Genomic DNA, 19476 nt, shown 5'->3' on the forward strand with positions numbered 1-19476 from the left:
TGTAGCTCTGAAACGAAATGTGCCACTTGCGCTAAAAATAGATGTTGAAGAAAGTAGGCAGTAAAAAATAAAATGTTTATTTATATCTCTAATCAGCAAGGTAAACGTTAGACACGTTAAAGTAGTCAGCAATGTGCACTTGCTTGCACGGCAGTTTCAGGTTCGCAACTGTGGTGGGCATTGTGTCTAGCTGTTGTGCATGAAATAAATGAGCGACTCGATCAGGGTCGGTGTCAAAAACAAGCCCTTGTCAATATCGTCGTCACTGCCGCTGCTGGCATTGCCTCCGTCGCACAACACTGCCGTCTGTTGCAACAACAATTGCCCCGTCGGATATCACTCTCTTTCCAGAGTGAGGCAATTCAGAAACATGTCCATCGAAGCGCCACCTATTTATCGTCAGTAGCACCGTGCTCCCAGAGTTCGGTAATGTCAGTGGCTTCCACCGTGTTATTTCACCCATGGGGGTTTCGCCCTGGCACACAAAGCTCGCCTTTTCTGCTGACCGGCATGGCTATTGGTTCCAGCCTTCACGATCACGGTGCTCCCAGTTTTCAGAATTGTCGATATCATTGAACGCGTGAGCTCGTGCTTCTTTTAGTCTTGCAAAATTTGCAGCTTTGTGCGACACAGCTTTGCACTTTGTCGGTGCCATCTTCTACTAACTGGGCTGCTTTGGGGCTGCTTCCACGCACGCTGAGAGAGAGAGTGTAGAAAGGGCGGGTGCTGTATCAATTTTCGCTTTTCTTTCTCTCTCTCTCCTCTGAGAGTATGGAGCACAATCGTGGGCGACACAGACGCGAAGCGGCTGCACCAACTTGCGATGCTCTCCGTGGCTTTGGCAATTGGCACGCGGGCAAGACGTGCTGTGCATTAATGGCGGCAGATACGAACTCGCATAGGCAAACTTTTCCCCCCGTCTCGGCCTCGTTCGATTAAAAGGAACTTAGCAACACAAATGGCATGATTATTGTGCATGAAAAATGCCGTCCAAAAGGCAAAATTTTGATTGTTATACCTAATGCGCAATGAATAAAATATTGTTATGTAGGTATGTTTCTTTTTTCTTATAGCTCTAATGCATACGTGTGTAATCCTAAGTCGGCTCATCGTTATAACCGATGTATCGTTATGTGTGGTATCGTTGTAAGTGGACTGCACTGTAAACCCCTTCCATGTCACACTGCTAGCATCCCAATTCTGCCCACATATGGCCAATCTATCACCGTGGAATTCTTTATGAACAGCAATGCAGGGAATGTTTTTTTCAGTGTTATAGGAAACTTGAGCCGTATATTGTAAAAGTGAAGCTTGACAGCAATATATACAAGAAAATCGCAAGAAAATGAATTGTCATTAAAACAAAAATTAAAATTGCTATAGATGGAGAAGGGGTATCCTGGACAAGCTAAGCTTGTCCTTGGCTGTTTTTACCACAAATGTATGGAAGAACCCAGCTTGTCCATGGCTTGGAGGCGGTTCAGTGTTGATGCCATTTGTATTTATTACACCTGACACCAGGCCAGTAGGAATCTGATCTCTGTCACTTGTTTTCAGGATGGGAAGGTGAAGTCCTGGGACATGAGGCTCAGTAAGCCGGCCACTATTCTAGGTGAGACTCAGTTCACTTCTATTTAACAGTTACCTCGTTATCACGAACAGCTGTAATTTACTCGTTTACATACAATACTCAAGTAAGCATGTGTTTGCTGCAATCCCTATACAAGTGAGTTATCTGACATGCTTAAAGAGGTTCAGAATATTGCAGTTCGATTTGTAATAGGAAATTATGCTAAAAGGCTTAGCATTATAGAAAGTAAGCGCTAACTGAAATAAAGGGGCCTTAAAAAGACCTCAGAAAATGGCTTCGATTAAAATTCTTCTAAAGTTTATACAGTTAAACCTTGATATAATAAAATCGGTAAAAATTGGTGATTTCCTTTGTTATATTGAAATTTGACCTTTTATACAGATAAGTACTGTCGCTGATGGATTTTTCTTACACAGAAGGGGCCGCAAAATTTTCCGAGTTATTGAGTAATCTAAAAAGGCAAATTTCAATAAGAAAAAAATTTATTTTGTTGAATTTCAGAGTTCACGATGAAACGTACTGTTTCATGCCGTATCGACAGTACCTTCACATCGGCGGTACGAAAAAAAGCGAGCCATGCTTTCGTGTCCACTCTGCCCCTGCAGCTGTTGTGTCACCACGGTTCCTTTTATACTTTCCTTCTAGTCACAAAACTTCCCCGAAAGTTTTATCTAGGGACAGAGGGTGGCACCAGAGGTACAAGCGTAAGTGGAAGGGGAACAATCTGCCGCCCCAGATGGCCGGGCTCCGTGATCATGCAAATCTTTCACGAGGAAAGGTGCCTCTCCCACATTTATTTCAGCATGTTTACAGAGTGAACATGCAATGGGAACTTTTGGCAAAATAGTTTAATGTGCGATGCAATTGTGCTTAAAGTATGCACGGCACCATTGCATGATTGACGTTGCCTCCCTCCCCCTAGTAGCCTTCCTGGCACAAACTGTTTCGGTTGGCAATCTCTATGTGCACTTTGTCTAGTTAGTTAGATAAGTTAGTTACATTCGATTAGCTAGTCCAGTAAATTAGTCATTAGTTTAGTTAGTAAGTTCATTATATCTGCTTAGGTATTACAGTTAGATAGGTCATTAACTTAGTGAATAACACTTTGTTAGATAACGTAGTTAATTAGTTGTTTAGTTTTGTTAGTTTGATTAGTTTTGTTAGGTAAATAATTATAGCTTTAGTTTGCTAGTTGGCTAAATAGTTCAGTTAGTTTTGTTTGCTAGTTGGCTAGATATTTCGGTTAGTTTTGTTAGTTACCTTATTTATTTAGTTAGTTTAGTTAGTTAATTACTTAGTTACAGTGTAGACCGCTTATAACGTAAGTCGCCGGAGTCGCGAATATCCGCACTATAACCAAAGCATCAATTTTCAAGGCTCGCACATATGCAAAACATGTGCACCGAGCCGCCATGCGTATGCGATAGTCGAGGAATGTGGCTAGAACGTTTGTATTCAATTTGCAGCCGAATCTCGTTAATTCGAAATAATTCACGCGGCGGCACCTCCGACCGGCATTGCTCCGGCACCACCATAGACTAAAAGCTTAGGAGAGACCCCTCAATGTCGCGCGCGAACAAAACAAAAAAGAAAGAAAGAAAAAAACGCGGCGGAAATTTCACCCTCTCTCAAATGGCAAGGTCGCCGATTCTGCGTTGCACCGGAAAATGCGTGTACGTGCCGAAGTCTCAGCCACGCACCATAGCCATGCGTAGAAAACGGCACTGAACCCTTCTTTCTCCTTTATGCTTCCTCTACTTTCTAGTCACGTGTTGACCTTGCACACTGCGGCTACGGCGCAGAGGGAAGCAGCGGCGTTGTCCCAGGCCGGCCAACGAAACTGCCCATGCCGGCAAACGCCCGCTTCCCTATAACGGCAGAAAGCGAAACTTCGCGGAGCTGGCGCCAGGCCGGCTGGAGCGGCGGCGGGCGCGCACGGCGACAGTCGAAAGTGAGGGAGTTACGAGGGAGGGCGAGGGGAGCCACTGAAGCGGCGGAGTTGCGGAGGGGAAATCCGCTTCCCTGCCGCCCTCCTCCCTCACATTCCACGGTCTTCGCGCGCGCCCTGTGCGCCCTTCGCCGTGGTGCCGTGCCGGCGCCGCCCGCTCCCCGAAGTTTCGTTTACTGTCGTTATCTTGAAGCGAGCGTTGGCCGGCGTTGGCAGTTTCGTCGCCCTCGCTCGCTATGCGCGCGCGCCGTAATATTTCACGACTCCTCGCACTCAAGATTCTGGTTTCAGCCTCACTGGCTGTTCGTTCGCACAACGTGCCCTTCTCCTCCACTTCGTCTCTCTTTCTTCCTCGAGCACTCCTTGGGGCGCCCGTTTGAGGGGAGCGTTCGCCGTCTCCGCTGACTTCCATCTCCCAGGCAGCCGCACTGTAACCGGTATTTCGTTTCCCGCAACTGCACTATAAGCGATATGTGTATACATGGAGTGCTATGGGAAGGTTAACGGGAGTCTGAAAAGACTGCACTATATCCGGTCCTGCACTATAAGCGGTTACGTTATAAGTGGTCTATATGTACTGTATTATGATTAATAAGTTGATTAGTCAGTTTTGTTTTTGTATTTTGTTGCGTTAGTTGTTATCAAGTTTAGTTAATTAGCTGTTTTAGTTGGCTCAGTGTTTAGTTATGGAATTAGTTTAAATAATTAGTGACTTTACTTACCGTAAAAACCGGAATATAGGTTGAACTTTTTTTCAAAAACCCATTGCGAAAAGTCGACCCTCGTCTTATATACCTGACATTGGCGGAAAAACTACAGAAGTCTTGCAACAATGGGCAGATGAAGTAAAGAGCCGCCTTCGCCATCGCATTCATTCTGCTTTTTCACATTTTGTTTGAAAATGAGCGGAACCCGACGGGCAATTCACCGTATTCAAGGAAAAGGCGATTGAGTACACGGAAGCCCACGGCAACCCGCCAGGTTGCCATGGGCTTCGTATCGTGCGACCATCGACCCGCATGTTTGTCAGCACCTTATCATCATGGCACGGAGCAGCATATAAATAAATTCTGTCACCATTGTGCAACAGGCTGAGTCGCATTTGTTTAAAGGTAAGGGTGTCTTTCGGTACTTTTGCCATCGAAAAAGATTTTTTTCATTTTTAGAATTGGTTAGTTAGGGGGTCGACCTATATTCCGGTTCGACCTATAGTCCGGTTTTTATGGTAGTTAATGTATGTAGATTACTTAGTAAGTTAGGCTAGTTAGTTTTAGGCTAGTTAGTTTAGCAATAGCTTATTTATTGATTAGTCAGTTAGATTTAGTTAGCTGATTAGTTAGCTTAGTTATTAGTTACATAATTATTTAAGTAAAAACCTAGTTCACTTACCTTAGTTTGTCATTACTTATAGAATTTGGTAAGCTAATTAGTAAGTTTAGCCTTTTAATTAGTATACTTAATAAAGTTAGGTACCTCTGCAACTTGGCCTGCATGAAGGCATGCAGCAAATGATCGGCATGGCCGCTGTCACAAAGCATGACGTTACTGCACCATACCTACCAACCCTCCCGATTCGCCCGATTATGATTGTACGATCACTCACTTATATTACCCGAAAAGTGGCCTCTGTTCGCGCAATAATGGTTTTTGCGAAACTGGCACCGCGGAATCTACAGCCACATTATAATCGTCAGCATCACCAACAACGGCCGCACTAGCACCGTCGGTATCATCGACTAAGCAGCCGACTACGGTGCCTAGTAAGCCAACCAAAGCCAGAGCCAATGTAGCTCTTGCATTTCATGCATGCCTATCATGGAGGAAAGAAACAAAACAGGAGAGGCCCTGACGTCACGTTTTTGAAGCCGGAAGTGCAGCCATGTTGATATGCCGCCTTCCTTTGGGCCTCCAATCAGGGGTTCTGCAGCTCACCGGAGCAGATGAGCGCGAACTTTGAACTTGCATTGTTACGAGCCGCCGGAAGGGTGTGCTACCGACGTGCGTCAAAACAAAGCCTACGAAACTTCTGTAGCAGTTTTATTGAAGTAGACGCGCTGCTGTGTTTTTCCGTGGCACGTTGGGGTAGACGACGAAGACCCGTACCGTGATTGCCTGAGTGCATCTGTTGCTGGCTAACACTCGCACTCACAGACCCAAAACACAACTTTCAAGCTTACACACCGCTCTCCAAAGTCAGCTTTTCTCGCCAACAAAAGGTGCTGCGAGAAAGACAGCGGTGGAAAAATCTTATCTCACTTTTCAGGGACCGAGAGCAGCAGCGAAAGCGTCAAGAGCATGGTTGCTGTGGAAACGTTGACATTTGGGGTACGCGTCCCAGTGCTCCTTTGCAAAAAACAGCACGTGACTTCCGCCACACCTTCTCCAATACGTCCGTGCTTGCCGGGGCCTCTCCTGGGGTTTCCTTCCTCCATGATGCCTATGCATGCCTTCCTCCATGGTGCATCTTGTTGTTGCTGCTTGTGTGTATGATTAGTGTTGGCTAGGCTGTCTGTGTACGGTGCAGTGTGTGAAGTTAGAATCCTTGTGTGCATGATGCCATGGCACTATCAAAGCGTAAGAAAAGGTATCTGCAGAAGTTCTTGCGATCTTATACTTCTGAATTATACCGCCGCTTCTCCAGCCGGCCTGGCGCCAGCTCCCCGAAGTTTCGTTTTCTGCCGTTATCGGGAAGTGGGCATTTTCTGGAGTGGCCTGTTTCGTTGGCCGGCCTGGGACAGCGCCGCTGCTTCCCTCTGCACCGTAGCCACAGCGCGCAAGGTCAACACGTGACTATAAAGTAGAGGAAGCATAAAGGAGAAAGAAGGGTTCACTGCCATTTTCTACGCATGGCTACGGTAGCGTGGCTGAGACGTCGACACGTACGCGCATGTTCCGGCGCAACGCAGAATCGGCGACCTTGCCATTTGAGAGAGGGTGAAATTTCCGCAGCGTTTTTTTTTTTTCTTTCTTTTTTGTTTGCGCGCGATGTTGAGGGGTCTCTCCTAAGCTTTTAAGAATTTCAAATTAACGAGATTCGACTGTAAATTGAATGCAAATGTTCAAGCCGCATTCCTCGACTGTCGCACACGTGTGGCGGCTTGGTGCACGTTTTGCATATGTGCGGGCCTTGAAAATTGTTGCTTTGGTTATAGTGCGGTTACGCTTATAGTGCGGATATTCGAGACTCCAGCGACTTACGTTATAAGTGGTCTACACTAATGGACACTCCAGGCGCATTTCTGCATCGCTGTCATCGTACTCTAGGTTCTGTGCGCACAAATAAACAGGAGCACATCTCGCTCATTGACCGCAGAAACGAACTGTCAAAGCGCTCGAGTGACGAAGCGTGGCGAGCGAATTGACCTTCGTGCTATCATGCCTCTCGCTTCAACGCGACCTATACGCGTCAAAAACACGGCGCGCGGCGGACTTTACCTGTTGCAGATTGCTTTCAAGATAGGGCCATAGTGATTGTATTGCCGAAGTGAATCATCCTGCTTCAGTACACTGAAACCATTCTGCATTGCTTTGCTGGCAAAAATCCTCTTCTTTGTTTGCGCCAGTCCTGAACTCAAGTTTCGGATTCTCCAAACGCCCGTGATGTGACCCGATTTCCGTCCGTCTCCGCATACATGATCACTTTCTTTTTAAACGCGGCATCATGATGAACTCGGTACTTCATGCTGATAGAGCAGACGCAGAGAACGTGAAGACAGGCAGTAGACTATTGACTAAGCACGTGTACTGCAGCACATGGAGGTCGCTACGGTAGCTAGGCTTGAGAGTAGCTAGACTCGATGCGCGTGCGAGGTGACCATTTTGAAATGCCGACGACTATATTGTAACGCAGATTTAGGGTCATACTCGATTCTAACGTGCACGGAATTTTTGGACCTGTTTTACCGGAAAAAAAGGGCGCATTAGATTCGAGTAAATACGGTATTTGTGGCTTGAGGGTAGCATTTGCCGTTTAGGTTGACTGCCGAACTTCCAGGCAGCCACACTGTAACCACCGGTATTTTGTGTCCCGCAACTGCACTACGATACGTGTATACATAGAGTGCCATGAGAAAATTAACGGGAGTCTGAAAAGACCGTATTATATTGGGTCCTGCACTATAAGCGGTTACATTATAAATGGTCTATACTGTAAAAAGAAGAGTCATTTACTAATACAGACCAACAGATTTTTTAATCTTTAGTGTCTGTTTAATAGAGAGGGTGCCAAGAAAAGTAAAATGCACTTGCATATGGCAGATGACTAGATTTGATGAGATAAAATTTGCAGGCATAAGACAGGAGCAATGCGAGATTGCTGGGAGATGCATTTGTCCTGCAGTGGGCATAGTGTGATGATGGCAAGGTTGATGGGCCAAGCAGCTGCGTTGGTGAAGAGTCGAAGGCGATGCGGATTGTCTGTTAAGTCTTTTAGAAACTCTTCATTTAGCTCTATGAACGTACTGCCTGGCATTGCAGGTGTTAGGGCTTGCACGAGTCACTGACACTATACATGCTCTGCCGCTCCGCTTGGGTCCAGGTTACCGGGTATGGTTGCTCGAGTCTTGCTGGCCAGTGCAGGCGAAAGTGGTGCTGGTGCATTGGCAGTTGTAAACCGAAAGTGATGTGGTTCACTGTGGTGGTACATAGCAGACCCCTTGTCAAACAGCTAGAACGTGGCCGCCCCATTGACAATTGTGTATACTGTTGTGCAGCCGAAGATTCCTGCGGCCCAACTACACTGGACTGGCAGCCCCTGAGTGCCAGCAGCTATGCTGTCGGCATGCTGTCTGGAGCCCTGGCAGTGCGTGACATCCGACAGCCCGCACAGGACGTGCTCCACGTGGAGCCAAGTGAGAGGTCGCTTCACCGAGTTCTCTTCTGCCCAGACACGTGAGTCTCCACTCAGCTCTGCTGACAGTTGCATAGCGATGTTCTCGTTAAACCGTGCCAATAATAAATGTACAGCCTGCCACAAAAGCTTATGGACTGCACGATCTGAGAAAGCATTTAATTTCTGAGCAGTTCGTGACCATACCCAGTAAAAGTATATACAGTAGAACCCCGCTGTTACGTTCCCGGGTGCTGCGTTTTCCCGGCTGTTGCATCGTTTTCGGCCGGTCCCGGCACAGCTCCCATAGAACCCAATGCATTGTTAACCCCGCTGTTATGTCGCAACTGTGCAACTGTGCCTGCATCATACATTGCGAACTGCCGCCCCGCGCCGGCCCGAGTGGCCATTTTGACTTTTCATGTCACTTGGCTTGGTTGCTTGACGATGGCATTGGCCACCCCAAGTGCCGGGGGCGACACTTAAGACGTATTTTCGGTTTCCGCCAGCAAAAGTATGGCCCTTGAGATCCGTATTTGCTATCTAAAGATGGTGTCTATGACGCGTTGCGGCCCTAAAATTGGATTTGGCTCATAGATGTTTCGTATAAAGTCCAAGGGCGATAACGCCGTCGCCGCGCGCCGCATGCTGTATGCGCGAGTGAAAGCGTGCGAGGTGAGCCGACGATCGCGTCATCTTGCACACAAAATAAAGAAAAGCAGGGAAGAAACGCGCCTTCTTCTGTTGCGCTCGAGGCACCGGCGAGGGGGAGGGATAGCGGGCAGCGTTGTGCTCTGGCTTCAACTGCGTACTGCGCAACGGCGCGCGGTGGCGCGGGCCGTATCTTGAAAGCGATCTGCGTTGGGGGCAAAGTCTAAGCAGTGTAGGTGTGTCGGCGGCTCGTAGCATTGTGCGTGCTGTGTGTTCTCGGCACTCAGTTCACGTTGAAATGATAGACAACAGCACGAAGGTCACTTCGCTCGCTTCTGCAGCGGCGCTTAAATTCCTCACCCCAGCGTTTGACAGCACATCCGCGCTCATCGAGTATGATGTGTTCATGTTTTCCTGTGAGCGCTGACACCATGCTTGTTAATATAGTTAACCCTTTGCTGTCCGTTGTCGGGCAGGGCCCGACAATGCAACATGGCCGTAGCGGTCCGCTGTCGGACACCACCCGACAAGGGTGTTCGGGGGTTAAATTTCGCGGTTTTTCTCACTGCGATTTGTGCGCATTCTTTCTATATATGATGCGCCATCCCTTGAGGGATAAATAAACTTTGTTTGTTGAAGTTTACTTCTTTTTGCACTAGGCTGCAGCATAATGTTCAGCACGGCTTCTGGATACCAGAGCGTTCTCACTTGTGCGCGCAACCGCACATTGGCGCGGTTCGCTGAGAAGCATGACCACATTTTTACCGCGTGCGTTTTGCGGTGGTGCACTTAGTGAAAGCTTCTAGAGGTTTCCATTGTCAATAGCTTTATGTTGAGGCACACACAGCTGCAGAATCATGGTGAGAAAGAACAGCGACACCTGCAGTACCGCCGCAACCTTATCCAACAGCTGGTGGGTGACATGAGGGCTAGAGCCAAAAAGCGAGGCTCGTCTGCGCTGAAGGAGTGCGAGGAAAGGCTAGATGGGAGGAGCCATTTCATCTACAAGCTCCCAGGCCGAAGCAGCAAGGACTGTGCCGCTTGTAGTGATTGAAAAACAAACGCAGGCAGGAGGGAAACTGTGTTTTTCTGCAAAACCTGCAGTAACAACCCTGGCCTGCACCCAGGAGAAGGCTTCGAGCGGTATCACACGCTGCTCAAATATCGGCAGAGGAGTTGCCTGCAGAATGCAAGAGAAAAAATAAATATCCTGCGAGTTTTTCTTCCACAGTTGGTGGTTTTCTTAGCGGCGCCACAAACTGGCAAAATAGTTTCGGACCGGAACAGCCGGAAAGTGGGTAAAAGTTTCGGACCGCAAAGGGTTAATAAGCGAATGCTTACAAGTTTATGCGGACGATAAAACTACTATTCTTACTTTGTATAGCTGTCTACTAATTTGCTATCGCAATCGATACTTTGGCTATTGGGAGAAACTACGAGTTTTTTTCACAAGTAAGGATTAAAATAATATTGTGTGCAGTTCAACACTACTCCCATTTCTAAATTTTTCCTGTTTCCTGGCTCTTGCGTTTCCCTGCTCTTACGTTTTTTTATTGCGATAGGAATTATATGGACACTTCCACCGGATTTCTGCCGTCGGCGTCGTCGTTGCCATCGCCGTGAGGTTCCGTATAGATAAAATCTTCGCCGCGCACCGTATGCCCGAGCGGAACCATGCGGGAACGCACGCTGTCACGGAGAGCGAACGCACTCAATCTTCCACGCGCAAGCAAGGAAGCAGGAAGCGAGCGCCGGAGGGAGTGGGGGGGGCGTATTTCTACTCTGCCAACAACCGCGCTCGTCGCTCGCTTGCACCGTTTCTTATCTCCACAAGGCTCTGACCTTTATGCGTTGTGCATTCACCGCTCAGTTTCTGTTGAAGCGATAGACCGCACGTACCTTCGCCACCGCAGCTTGCTGCCAGCGTTTTGACAGTCGTTGTCTGCAGTCATTCAGTGTGATCTATTCATGTTTGTTTGTGCGCGCTCACACCACAGTTAGTAATAGTCGGGCCACATTTTCCAACGCACGCTACACATGCAATGCTGCCCGGATCGGCAGTGCAGCGCTACAGGTGTGTCCCTTCGCACGCGCTGCCCACGGGCAGCGCTTCTCATCAACACCACCGTTTCACACGCGCCTTCTCGTGGTCATCGAGTCTCTCTTCATGTCGGTCTACTTACGCCGCAGCACACCTGCTTACTTAATCAGCTCATGTTTACTACAATTCATATTGCTACCAAAGCCGCTCACCTTACTTCGTATGACATTGCTGTGTTGCTATCGCATTCATTGCTTCGCCCTTAGGGCGAAACTGTGCCATTTTTTACGATCCCGTGAAAAACGTATCAGTTGGGTTCTACTGTAACACTGTGTTGTTACATGTACTAAGTGTACAGGCTGAAAATCCAAATACCAGCCTGCATTCAGAGGCTGCAGAGGTATTTCTCGGATACCGCAGTCCATGAACTTTTGCAATTTACTCTCCGTGCAATCAATGGTTAGGGCAGGGGTTTTCAAGCATGCTGGTCCCAGGGAACTCTTCTAAGCTCCACGAAGTGCAAAGTAACCCCTCCCACCCCCAATCGAGAGGCTAGGGCGTAGCGTGCAACATGTTTGAGGCCAATGGTGGTGTTGGGCAGGCTACTTTGACGGTGACGTGCAACTTATGTGGTCCAAACTGGGTGCAGTCGTCATGGGTCAAGACAAGTATTGTAAAGTGACTTTTATTGCATTTTAGAACACTGCAAGCCAGGCTGCGAGGTCAGGAGCTCAGACTCCTTGGTTGTGCCACTTCGCTCTCTTCATCTTTGCTCGCTCGTCCAAACGCTGATACAGTAAAACCTCGTTAATTTGGAAAATCGGATAGTTCGGACTCGTCCTCTGGTCCCAGCCAGCATATGCATTATTCAGTGCAATCAAACTCTCGTTAATTCGGCCGTATTTGGCCTCACATTGGTTAATTAGGACGACTATCGGAGTACGGCGAGCGAGGAGCAACCCAAATGTGCGACGCAAAAGAGCAAGAACGGCGCTAGCGTCCAACCGAAACGAAGCGGCGGAGTCCACATGGTCCGCATTACCATAGTCATCAGCAGAAATTGTGCGTGAATACAATGCCGGAACGCTTCGTGCCTATTTTTGCCTTTAAAGCCTTTATTCTTGTGTTTACCGCCGCGCATAACACCACATTGCCCGCGGGCTTTCATAGTTGCGTATTCACCATCCATGATAGCATCCATAGCAGCCGTGGTTTGTTCCGCAGCCCGGTGCCTAAAAAACTGCACAGTCTCTATCCATGATTGCATCGAGAGTGACCGTAGTTTCGTCTGCAGACGTTGCAGCGAATGGTAGTTTCGTTCTGACTCGGTACATGTGTCGGCCGCGTGCCTTCAACACTGCAAAGTCGCTGTTCATAATCACATCAATAGCGACCGCAGTTTCCTCTGCAGTGGTTGCGGCCAACAGTTTCATTTTGACTCTGTGCAAAGCTGTCGAGGATGAAGAGCACCGGCTACATCGCAATTGACAGGCTATCTGTTGGCGATCAGCTCACTGGCGAAAAAATAATCGGGATGTGCACGAGGTAGTGCAAAGCGTGTCGCAAATGAAGTCGCACGCTGCAGCCGCGCTGCGAAGGAAGTCGCGAGGCCTCGATCGCCGCTGCGAGAGCCAGTGACTTCACGAGATGACGAGAATTGTAGCTTCCGCACTGCTTTTCTGCAAAATAGCAACAGTATTTGCTCATTCATTCACTAAATGAAAGCGTGTTGACGTAGTAAGCATTTGCTTATTGTTTTCTGGATACCCTCGATAATTGAACATTCGGTTAATTCGGACATTTCTTTCAGTCCCGTGAAATCCGAATTAACGAGGTTTTACACAGTAGAAGCTCTTAGAGGGATGCTTAACGACTGCTAATTAAACCGAAGTCATTGAAAAACAGCCAGCATTGAGACCGGGTTGCTAGAAGGCACTTGTAACTCATAATATTGATTATTTGCAGAGTTACAGTAAAAGCTCGATGATACTATCACGGCTACTACGAATTTCCAGATCATACAAATTTTTCTGTGGTCCCGGCCGAGCCCCATTACTTTGCAACGTGCTAGAGAACGGTTGTTACGAATCGATTTTCAGCCTGCGTCGGTTGATACGAATAAACGCCGCCCCACCGACGGCTGCGAAAGAGAACAGCGCGCAGTCACGCACTTTCTCTCCTTCTCTTTTGGTGCGGAGGCGCGGCGCCGGACAGCGCGGACTCCGCGACTGGGACTCCGCGACTCCGCGAATGAAGCGGTGGTGCTTTTGTACTTTTCCTCCTTTTCTGCGAGCCGTCAGATGGAGTGGCTGCTGCGCTTCAGGCCGCATTCTTCGTGTTTGCGCCATTTTGCCTAGTCGCAGCGAGCTATGTCTCACAAGCGGAAAGCACTCTCCTTTAAAGAGAAATTAGACATTCTTCGAAAGGTCGATGAGGATCCCAAGAGGAAGCGGACGGAGTTGACTAAGGAGCTAGGCCTCGCAACGTCAACACTGAGCACAATTGTTCCACAGCTAGACTCTATCACGAAAAACGTGCTTTCGTTCAACGTCAACGCTAAGCAAGCGAAGACCGCTCAGCATGTGAAGCTTGAGGAGACTCTCCTGACTTGGTTTAAAGAAGTTATCCATGCCATAAATTTATAAAAAGTCAAGATAAAAATGCGAGACTGTCTCGACCTGCACTGTAGTCCAAGGAACGTGACAAAAAAAACAGAATCAAAATAGGCTAAACGGTAACGAAGAAATCAGCTCCAGAAACTGAGCAGAAAGGCGAAAAAACAGTTTTGAGAAAACGGCTCTCAAAGTTGCACCTTCTCTTCAGTTCTCTAAAACGCACCAAAGTTGGAATCTATGGTGTGTTTTGTGACGTGGGGTTTCTTGGACATGTGGCCTCTGGTCTGCTGAGCCTTCGTTCTGCCTTTTTCATGTTTGTATGGCATTCTTTACTGCTGCTCTACAAAGAGCATGGTGCCTGGGTTTCAAACCAAGTGAGGTGCATAACTATATGGGCATAAAAATACAGTAGTTCTAGCATTGTATCTGCAGACTGCCTCATTGATAGCAGCCTCTAGTGCAGTCAGTGAGGCGTTGTTTTCTTTTGATAGAATCGACCATGCATTACTGAATGAAGGCTCACAGCAGCCTTCTGAATCATCTTCCATTGACATTGGCTATGGAGGTTAGGAGAGCCACTGATAGATAGGCAGCAATGCAGCTGCTAGGTGCTTTCCAGCCTGTACTTTTGTATCATGCCTCACTTCTGCTGCCAGGTGTCTGTGCCAGCCCAAGTGGCCTAGGGAACAGAGCTCATGATGAGGTTCTCTTTATGAATTAAAGGGGTGGTATGATAGGTATTGTTACGAGATATCGTGGCATTACGACAATAGAGTCGGCGCGCGATGTGCCAAGTCGCGGGTTCGAGGTGCCGATGTGCGAAATGCCTCGTCGCGGGTCCGCGGAATAGACACTCGACGAGCTTAGTCGCGCAGTCCGAGGTGCCGATGCGCGAAATGCCTGGTCGCGGGTCCAAACGCTCGGTAAGCTCAATCGCGCAGTCCGAGGTGCCGACGCGCGAAATGCCTAGCCGCGGGTCCGAGGAATAGACGCTCGAGGTGTCGACACTCCATGAGCGATGTGCCGACACGCGAAATGCCTAGCCGCGGGCTCGAGGAGTCGACGCTCGAGGTGCCGACGCGCGAAGTGCCTAGCCGCGGGTCCGAGGAGTCGACACTCGATGAGCGATGTGCCGACGCGCGAAATGCGTAGCCGCGGGCTCGAGGAGTCGACGCTCGATTTGCTTAGTCGCGCAGTCGGAGGCGCCAATGCACGAAATGCTTAGGCAAGAATCCGAGAAGTCCGCGCGCGATATGCTTCATCGCCGAGTCGGAGACGCCTACGCGCGAAAGGCTTAGCCGCGTGTCCGAGCATTCCGTGCCCGAAGCTTGGTCGCGAAGTCCGCGTCACCGATACTCAGAATGCTTAGCCGCTGGTCTGAGACATCCACAAAAAGCGGAATCGGTCACGCTACTGCGATGTCCGCGTAGCGCCCGCTTTAACACTCGTCGAGATTACGGTAACTGTCCGGAGCTCGCGAGGAGACCGCAACAAGCGGAGCAGACGACGCCATCTAAAGAAGTACTAACCGCAGCTGGTGTAAATATTGACGGTAAAGTTTTGCGGGAGAAAGCCGACCAGTTTGCACTTGCTCTGCACATCGATAGATTCCAGGCCTCAGGTGGCTGGCTGCAGCGTTTTAAGACTAGGCACGGTCTCGTTTATAAAAGCGTTTGTGGCGAAGCGAAAAAAGCTGACGAGGCAGTTGTCAGCGACTGGCTAGCGAAGCTGCCGTCACTCATCTCGGAGTATGAGCCTCGTGATGTTTTTAATGCTGATGAGGGCAGGTCTTTTTTTTAACCTGCAACCCGAGAAGAGCCTCTGTTTAAAAGGCGAAGCATGCAAAGGAGGCAAAAAAAGCAAAGAGCACATTACGGTTCTCTTATGCTGTAACGCTGACGGATCGGAGAAACTTAAGCTCACGGTAGTATCCATTTTATAGCTATGGCATGGGATCGGGTAACTCCGACTACCGTAGCGAACTGCTTCAGCAAATGCGGCTTCTTCGGCAGTCCAGAAGAGGTGCCCCCTGAGCCGGAAGATACAATTGAGGATTGGGAACGGCTTAATGTCGAGTGCACAGCTGATGACTTTTGCACGGCAGATGACAATCTCGCCACCTGTGGCGCGCGCACGGTAGAAGATATTGTCGAAGAGGCCACATGCGAGGCTGCTGATTCTAGCGATGATAGCGACGACATAGACGTGGGCGACGGCGAAGGACCACCACGGGCGGCTGAAACGCTGCACGCGCTCGACGTTGTGAGGCGTGCTATGGCCGCGGATGAAATCAGCGACGACACGTGTACGCGTTTTTATGGATTTGAACAAAGTCTGCTTAGTGACCTGACGAAGAAAAAGAAGCAGAAGGACATTAGAGACTTTTTCTTCAAGAAATAAATGCTTTTTACGTACATGTGCCTGAGTGAGTTCACCTCTGACTCTTTAATTTAGCTACAGTCGAATCTCGTTAATTCGGACACGCTTATTTCGAACATACCGCGCACCGACAATGCTCTTAGCAGCGCGCCAAATCAGGCGGCAGCGCCTCCGACCGGCATTGCTCCGACACCGCCATAGAGCAAAAGCTCAGGAGAGACCCCTCAATGCCGCGCGCGAAGGAAAGGGGGGGAAAAAAAAACCCCCGCGGCGGAAATTTCCCCCTCTCTCAAATTGCAAGGTCGCCGTTTCTGCATCGCGCCGGAACAAGCGTGTACGTGCCGACTAGAGTGTTCTACACAACCGTATTCTAGCACACACTAGTGCCGACGTCTCAGCCACGCGGATAAAATGGCAGTGAACCCTTCTCCTCTCTTTTCTAGTCACATGTTGACCTTGCACGCTGCGGCAGCAGCGCAGAGGGAAGCAGCGGCGGAGGCACAATCGGGCCAACGAAACTGCCACGCCCGCAAGCGCTCGCTTCCCGATAACGGCAGAAAACGAAACTTCAGGGGGTGGCTAAAATAAGCTGGCGCCAGCACGGCGGCGGGCGCGCACGGAGTCGAAGGTGAGAGAGCTACGAGGGAGTTGAGAGGGAGGGCGAGGAGCCACCGAAGCGGCGGAGTTGACGCGGCCAAATCCGCTTCCCTGCCGCCCTCCTCCCTCAACTTCGACGGTCTCCGCGCGCACCCGTGTGCCGGCGCCGCCCGCTCGCTCCCTGAAGCTTCGTTTTCTGTCGTTATCGGGAAGCGACCGTTAGCCGGCGTGGGCAGTTTCGTGGCCCGCGCTTGCTATGCGCTTGCGCGCCGCGATATTTCACGACTCGCACCGTTCGTGCATCGTGCTATGGTGCACGAATACTTCAAAAATACGTCCTTTTAATTCGAACAAATTTTCGGGCCCTTCGAGTTCGAATTATCGAGATTCGACAGTAGTTTTAATTCTGTTTCGATGATACGAATTTCGGCTAATACGAATATTTTTCGTGACCCCGTGAGATTCGTATCATCGAGCTTTTACTGTAATCACAAAATAATCTGTGATTACTTTTTGCTTCTTTCTTTTTTTGGAGGTTGGAATGCGATGGTCATCAGTTTGTCTTCCAAAGCGCGAAAATGACGCAGAGCTACATCTTCACCCTCCTTTAAGTTGAAAAATAGGCGCGCGACACTGAGCACCTCCATTACAGTAGCGGACAGGTTTTTCGGACTTGATGAATATTCCGGATTTCATATATGCACCGTCAAGGTTCCCGTAGAGCTAATGCAAGTTTGCGACTGATTTTTCGGACGAATTTAGGCCCCAAAGTTCAATTTTCCGGATTAAATCGCTCGTTCCCAGCCAGACTATAGTGAACTAGAATATATAGTATATTCTAGTTCACTATAGCGAAACTACCCGATCTTGGGGCCACCATGTTGGATTTGCCACTGGCTTGTACAGGCATGGATTCTAGTGGCCCACGCTATGACCTCCAAGATTAGAAGCGCCCGCAATCGAGAGCACGCGCCATCCGCTTGTCTCGAAGGCCATGCCCGCTCTTCCTTGGCTGACAAAACGCTCCAGGGGACAGCAATTTTTCTGTTTTCTGTCTTTTTTCAGTCAGCACTATCGTCATAACCACTTTTCTGGGTTACTTTTCTTTTATCATCGTGTGGCAGCGCGCAGTTCAAATTATTGATGGAGGAGCTGATGCACATCCAAAATAACGAGTTAGTTTGCCCATAGACGCCTATGCTGTGTGGCTGGACTGCTACAGTCAGTTCGAATTATAAAGAAGTTTGAATTAATGAGGTGCGATTTAACGAACTTTTAATATATATGATACTTCCCCCCTCTAGTGAACCCTTAACACATCTCAGTCAATTTTATGTGGACCTGTTCAAATGCCTAGTCTCTCTGGCGCCTTCAGAACACGACCATAGCGACTACGTGGTATACAGTCTGGAACGGCTTGCGACTGTTCTGACTGCTGCGTTCTTTCAGGTTTCCTTGCGTCTGGGCAAACCGAGGTACGTATTCGGGGACGAATCAAAAGATGTGGGTGCATTTTATGTCAGACGCTCGGCGCTGGAACTGAGTAGGGGTTGTGTGGTAATGAAGTGGTTGTCTTCGAGTAATTTCCTGAACAAGAATAATAGGGCGATTCTTGAACTGCATTTTCAATCAACCTATATCTTTTTATATGATCCATGTGACGCCTGTGCTGCCTGCCATCCTGAGTCATCGTTACAAATGATCTCATGCCGCATTCTTCAACTACTACAGCGATTTGCCAGGCGGGGTTATTGTTCCGGAAATTCTTTATCCACACCTTGTCACCTGGCACCAGGCGCGTAGCCAGGGGGGGGGCTGATAGGGCTTCAGCCCCTCCCGAAATTTTTTCGTGCTGGCATGCACCGCCGACCAAAACTACCACCGACGCCGGCAATCATTCTGGATTTTGTCGACAATGTCCTTTTCACGCTTGAAAAGACATTTCGGCGCGAACATTGCGAACTCGGGCTGGATTTCGTGACAACGCCCTTGCACCTGGAGTCACGTAACGCAAGGAGCCCCATCCGAGCACAAACGTTCAACGGCTTTTCGATAGCGAGCGGGCGCGTTGCGGCATCTCGCAGCGGCCGCGGAATATACGGAGCACATGGATTTCAATTACGAAACTTTATGGGTATAAAGTTCTCATAAACTTTTGACGCGAAAGGTGCGCTGAAATTTCCAAAAGCATGCTTTAAAAGATTTTCAATTCTGGAACTTTATGGGGTTAATGCTGTTATAAACTTGGGCCAACATGCGCGCACTGGAACGCTCGTGTCCAAGCCGTTCCATAAATGGAAGCGCGCGCTCGCAATCTCCCACACACACGAAAATACTAAATATCACCGTGAATGTCAGCTAGCAGTTGATAATTTTCTCCAAACATTTTCAGGAAGCGTGCCCAATGTGATTGATCAGCTGGACCAGGGCAGGCAAAGTAAAATATGAGAAAACAGAAGAAAGTGAATGGCCTATTATTGAGGATTTTTTTTTTTTTCCGGGCGACAAGGTCTGGCTCTCCGTGGCCACAGGGACAGGGGCCCTATGGATTTAAGCAATGCCCCTGCTGAAAATACAGGAATTTTCAGAGTGCTGCTTCGCATGCGAGCTGATTGTGGAGATACATATCTGAAGAACCATTTGGAAAGTTGCCCCAGTATTGCCTCGTATTTAAGCCCAGACGCACAAAACCAAATTATAGAAATTTGTGGTGACATTATCAAAGAAAGCTTAGATTCAAAAGCAGGCTGCTTCTCCATACTTCCTGACGAAACGACGGACATCGCTGGAGTCGAACAGCCTACTGTTTCTGCAAGGTACCTAAAC

The 19476-nt window shown here is 48.8% G+C and overlaps 1 protein-coding gene across 1 annotated transcript in view; it reads left to right on the plus strand.

Annotated features, from left to right (window-relative positions):
• LOC119465139 (methylosome protein 50) overlaps window positions 1-19476 on the plus strand; it is a 99533-nt gene that overhangs the window by 51635 nt on the left and 28422 nt on the right. The window contains exons 6-7 of the mRNA XM_037725938.2: window positions 1558-1612; window positions 8252-8429. Of these exons, the coding sequence (XP_037581866.1) occupies window positions 1558-1612; window positions 8252-8429 (233 nt within the window). The remainder of the gene's footprint in view (window positions 1-1557; window positions 1613-8251; window positions 8430-19476) is intronic.

The sequence above is a fragment of the Dermacentor silvarum genome, chromosome 9 (genome assembly GCF_013339745.2).
Source record: "Dermacentor silvarum isolate Dsil-2018 chromosome 9, BIME_Dsil_1.4, whole genome shotgun sequence".
Classification (NCBI taxonomy): Eukaryota; Metazoa; Arthropoda; class Arachnida; order Ixodida; family Ixodidae; genus Dermacentor; species Dermacentor silvarum.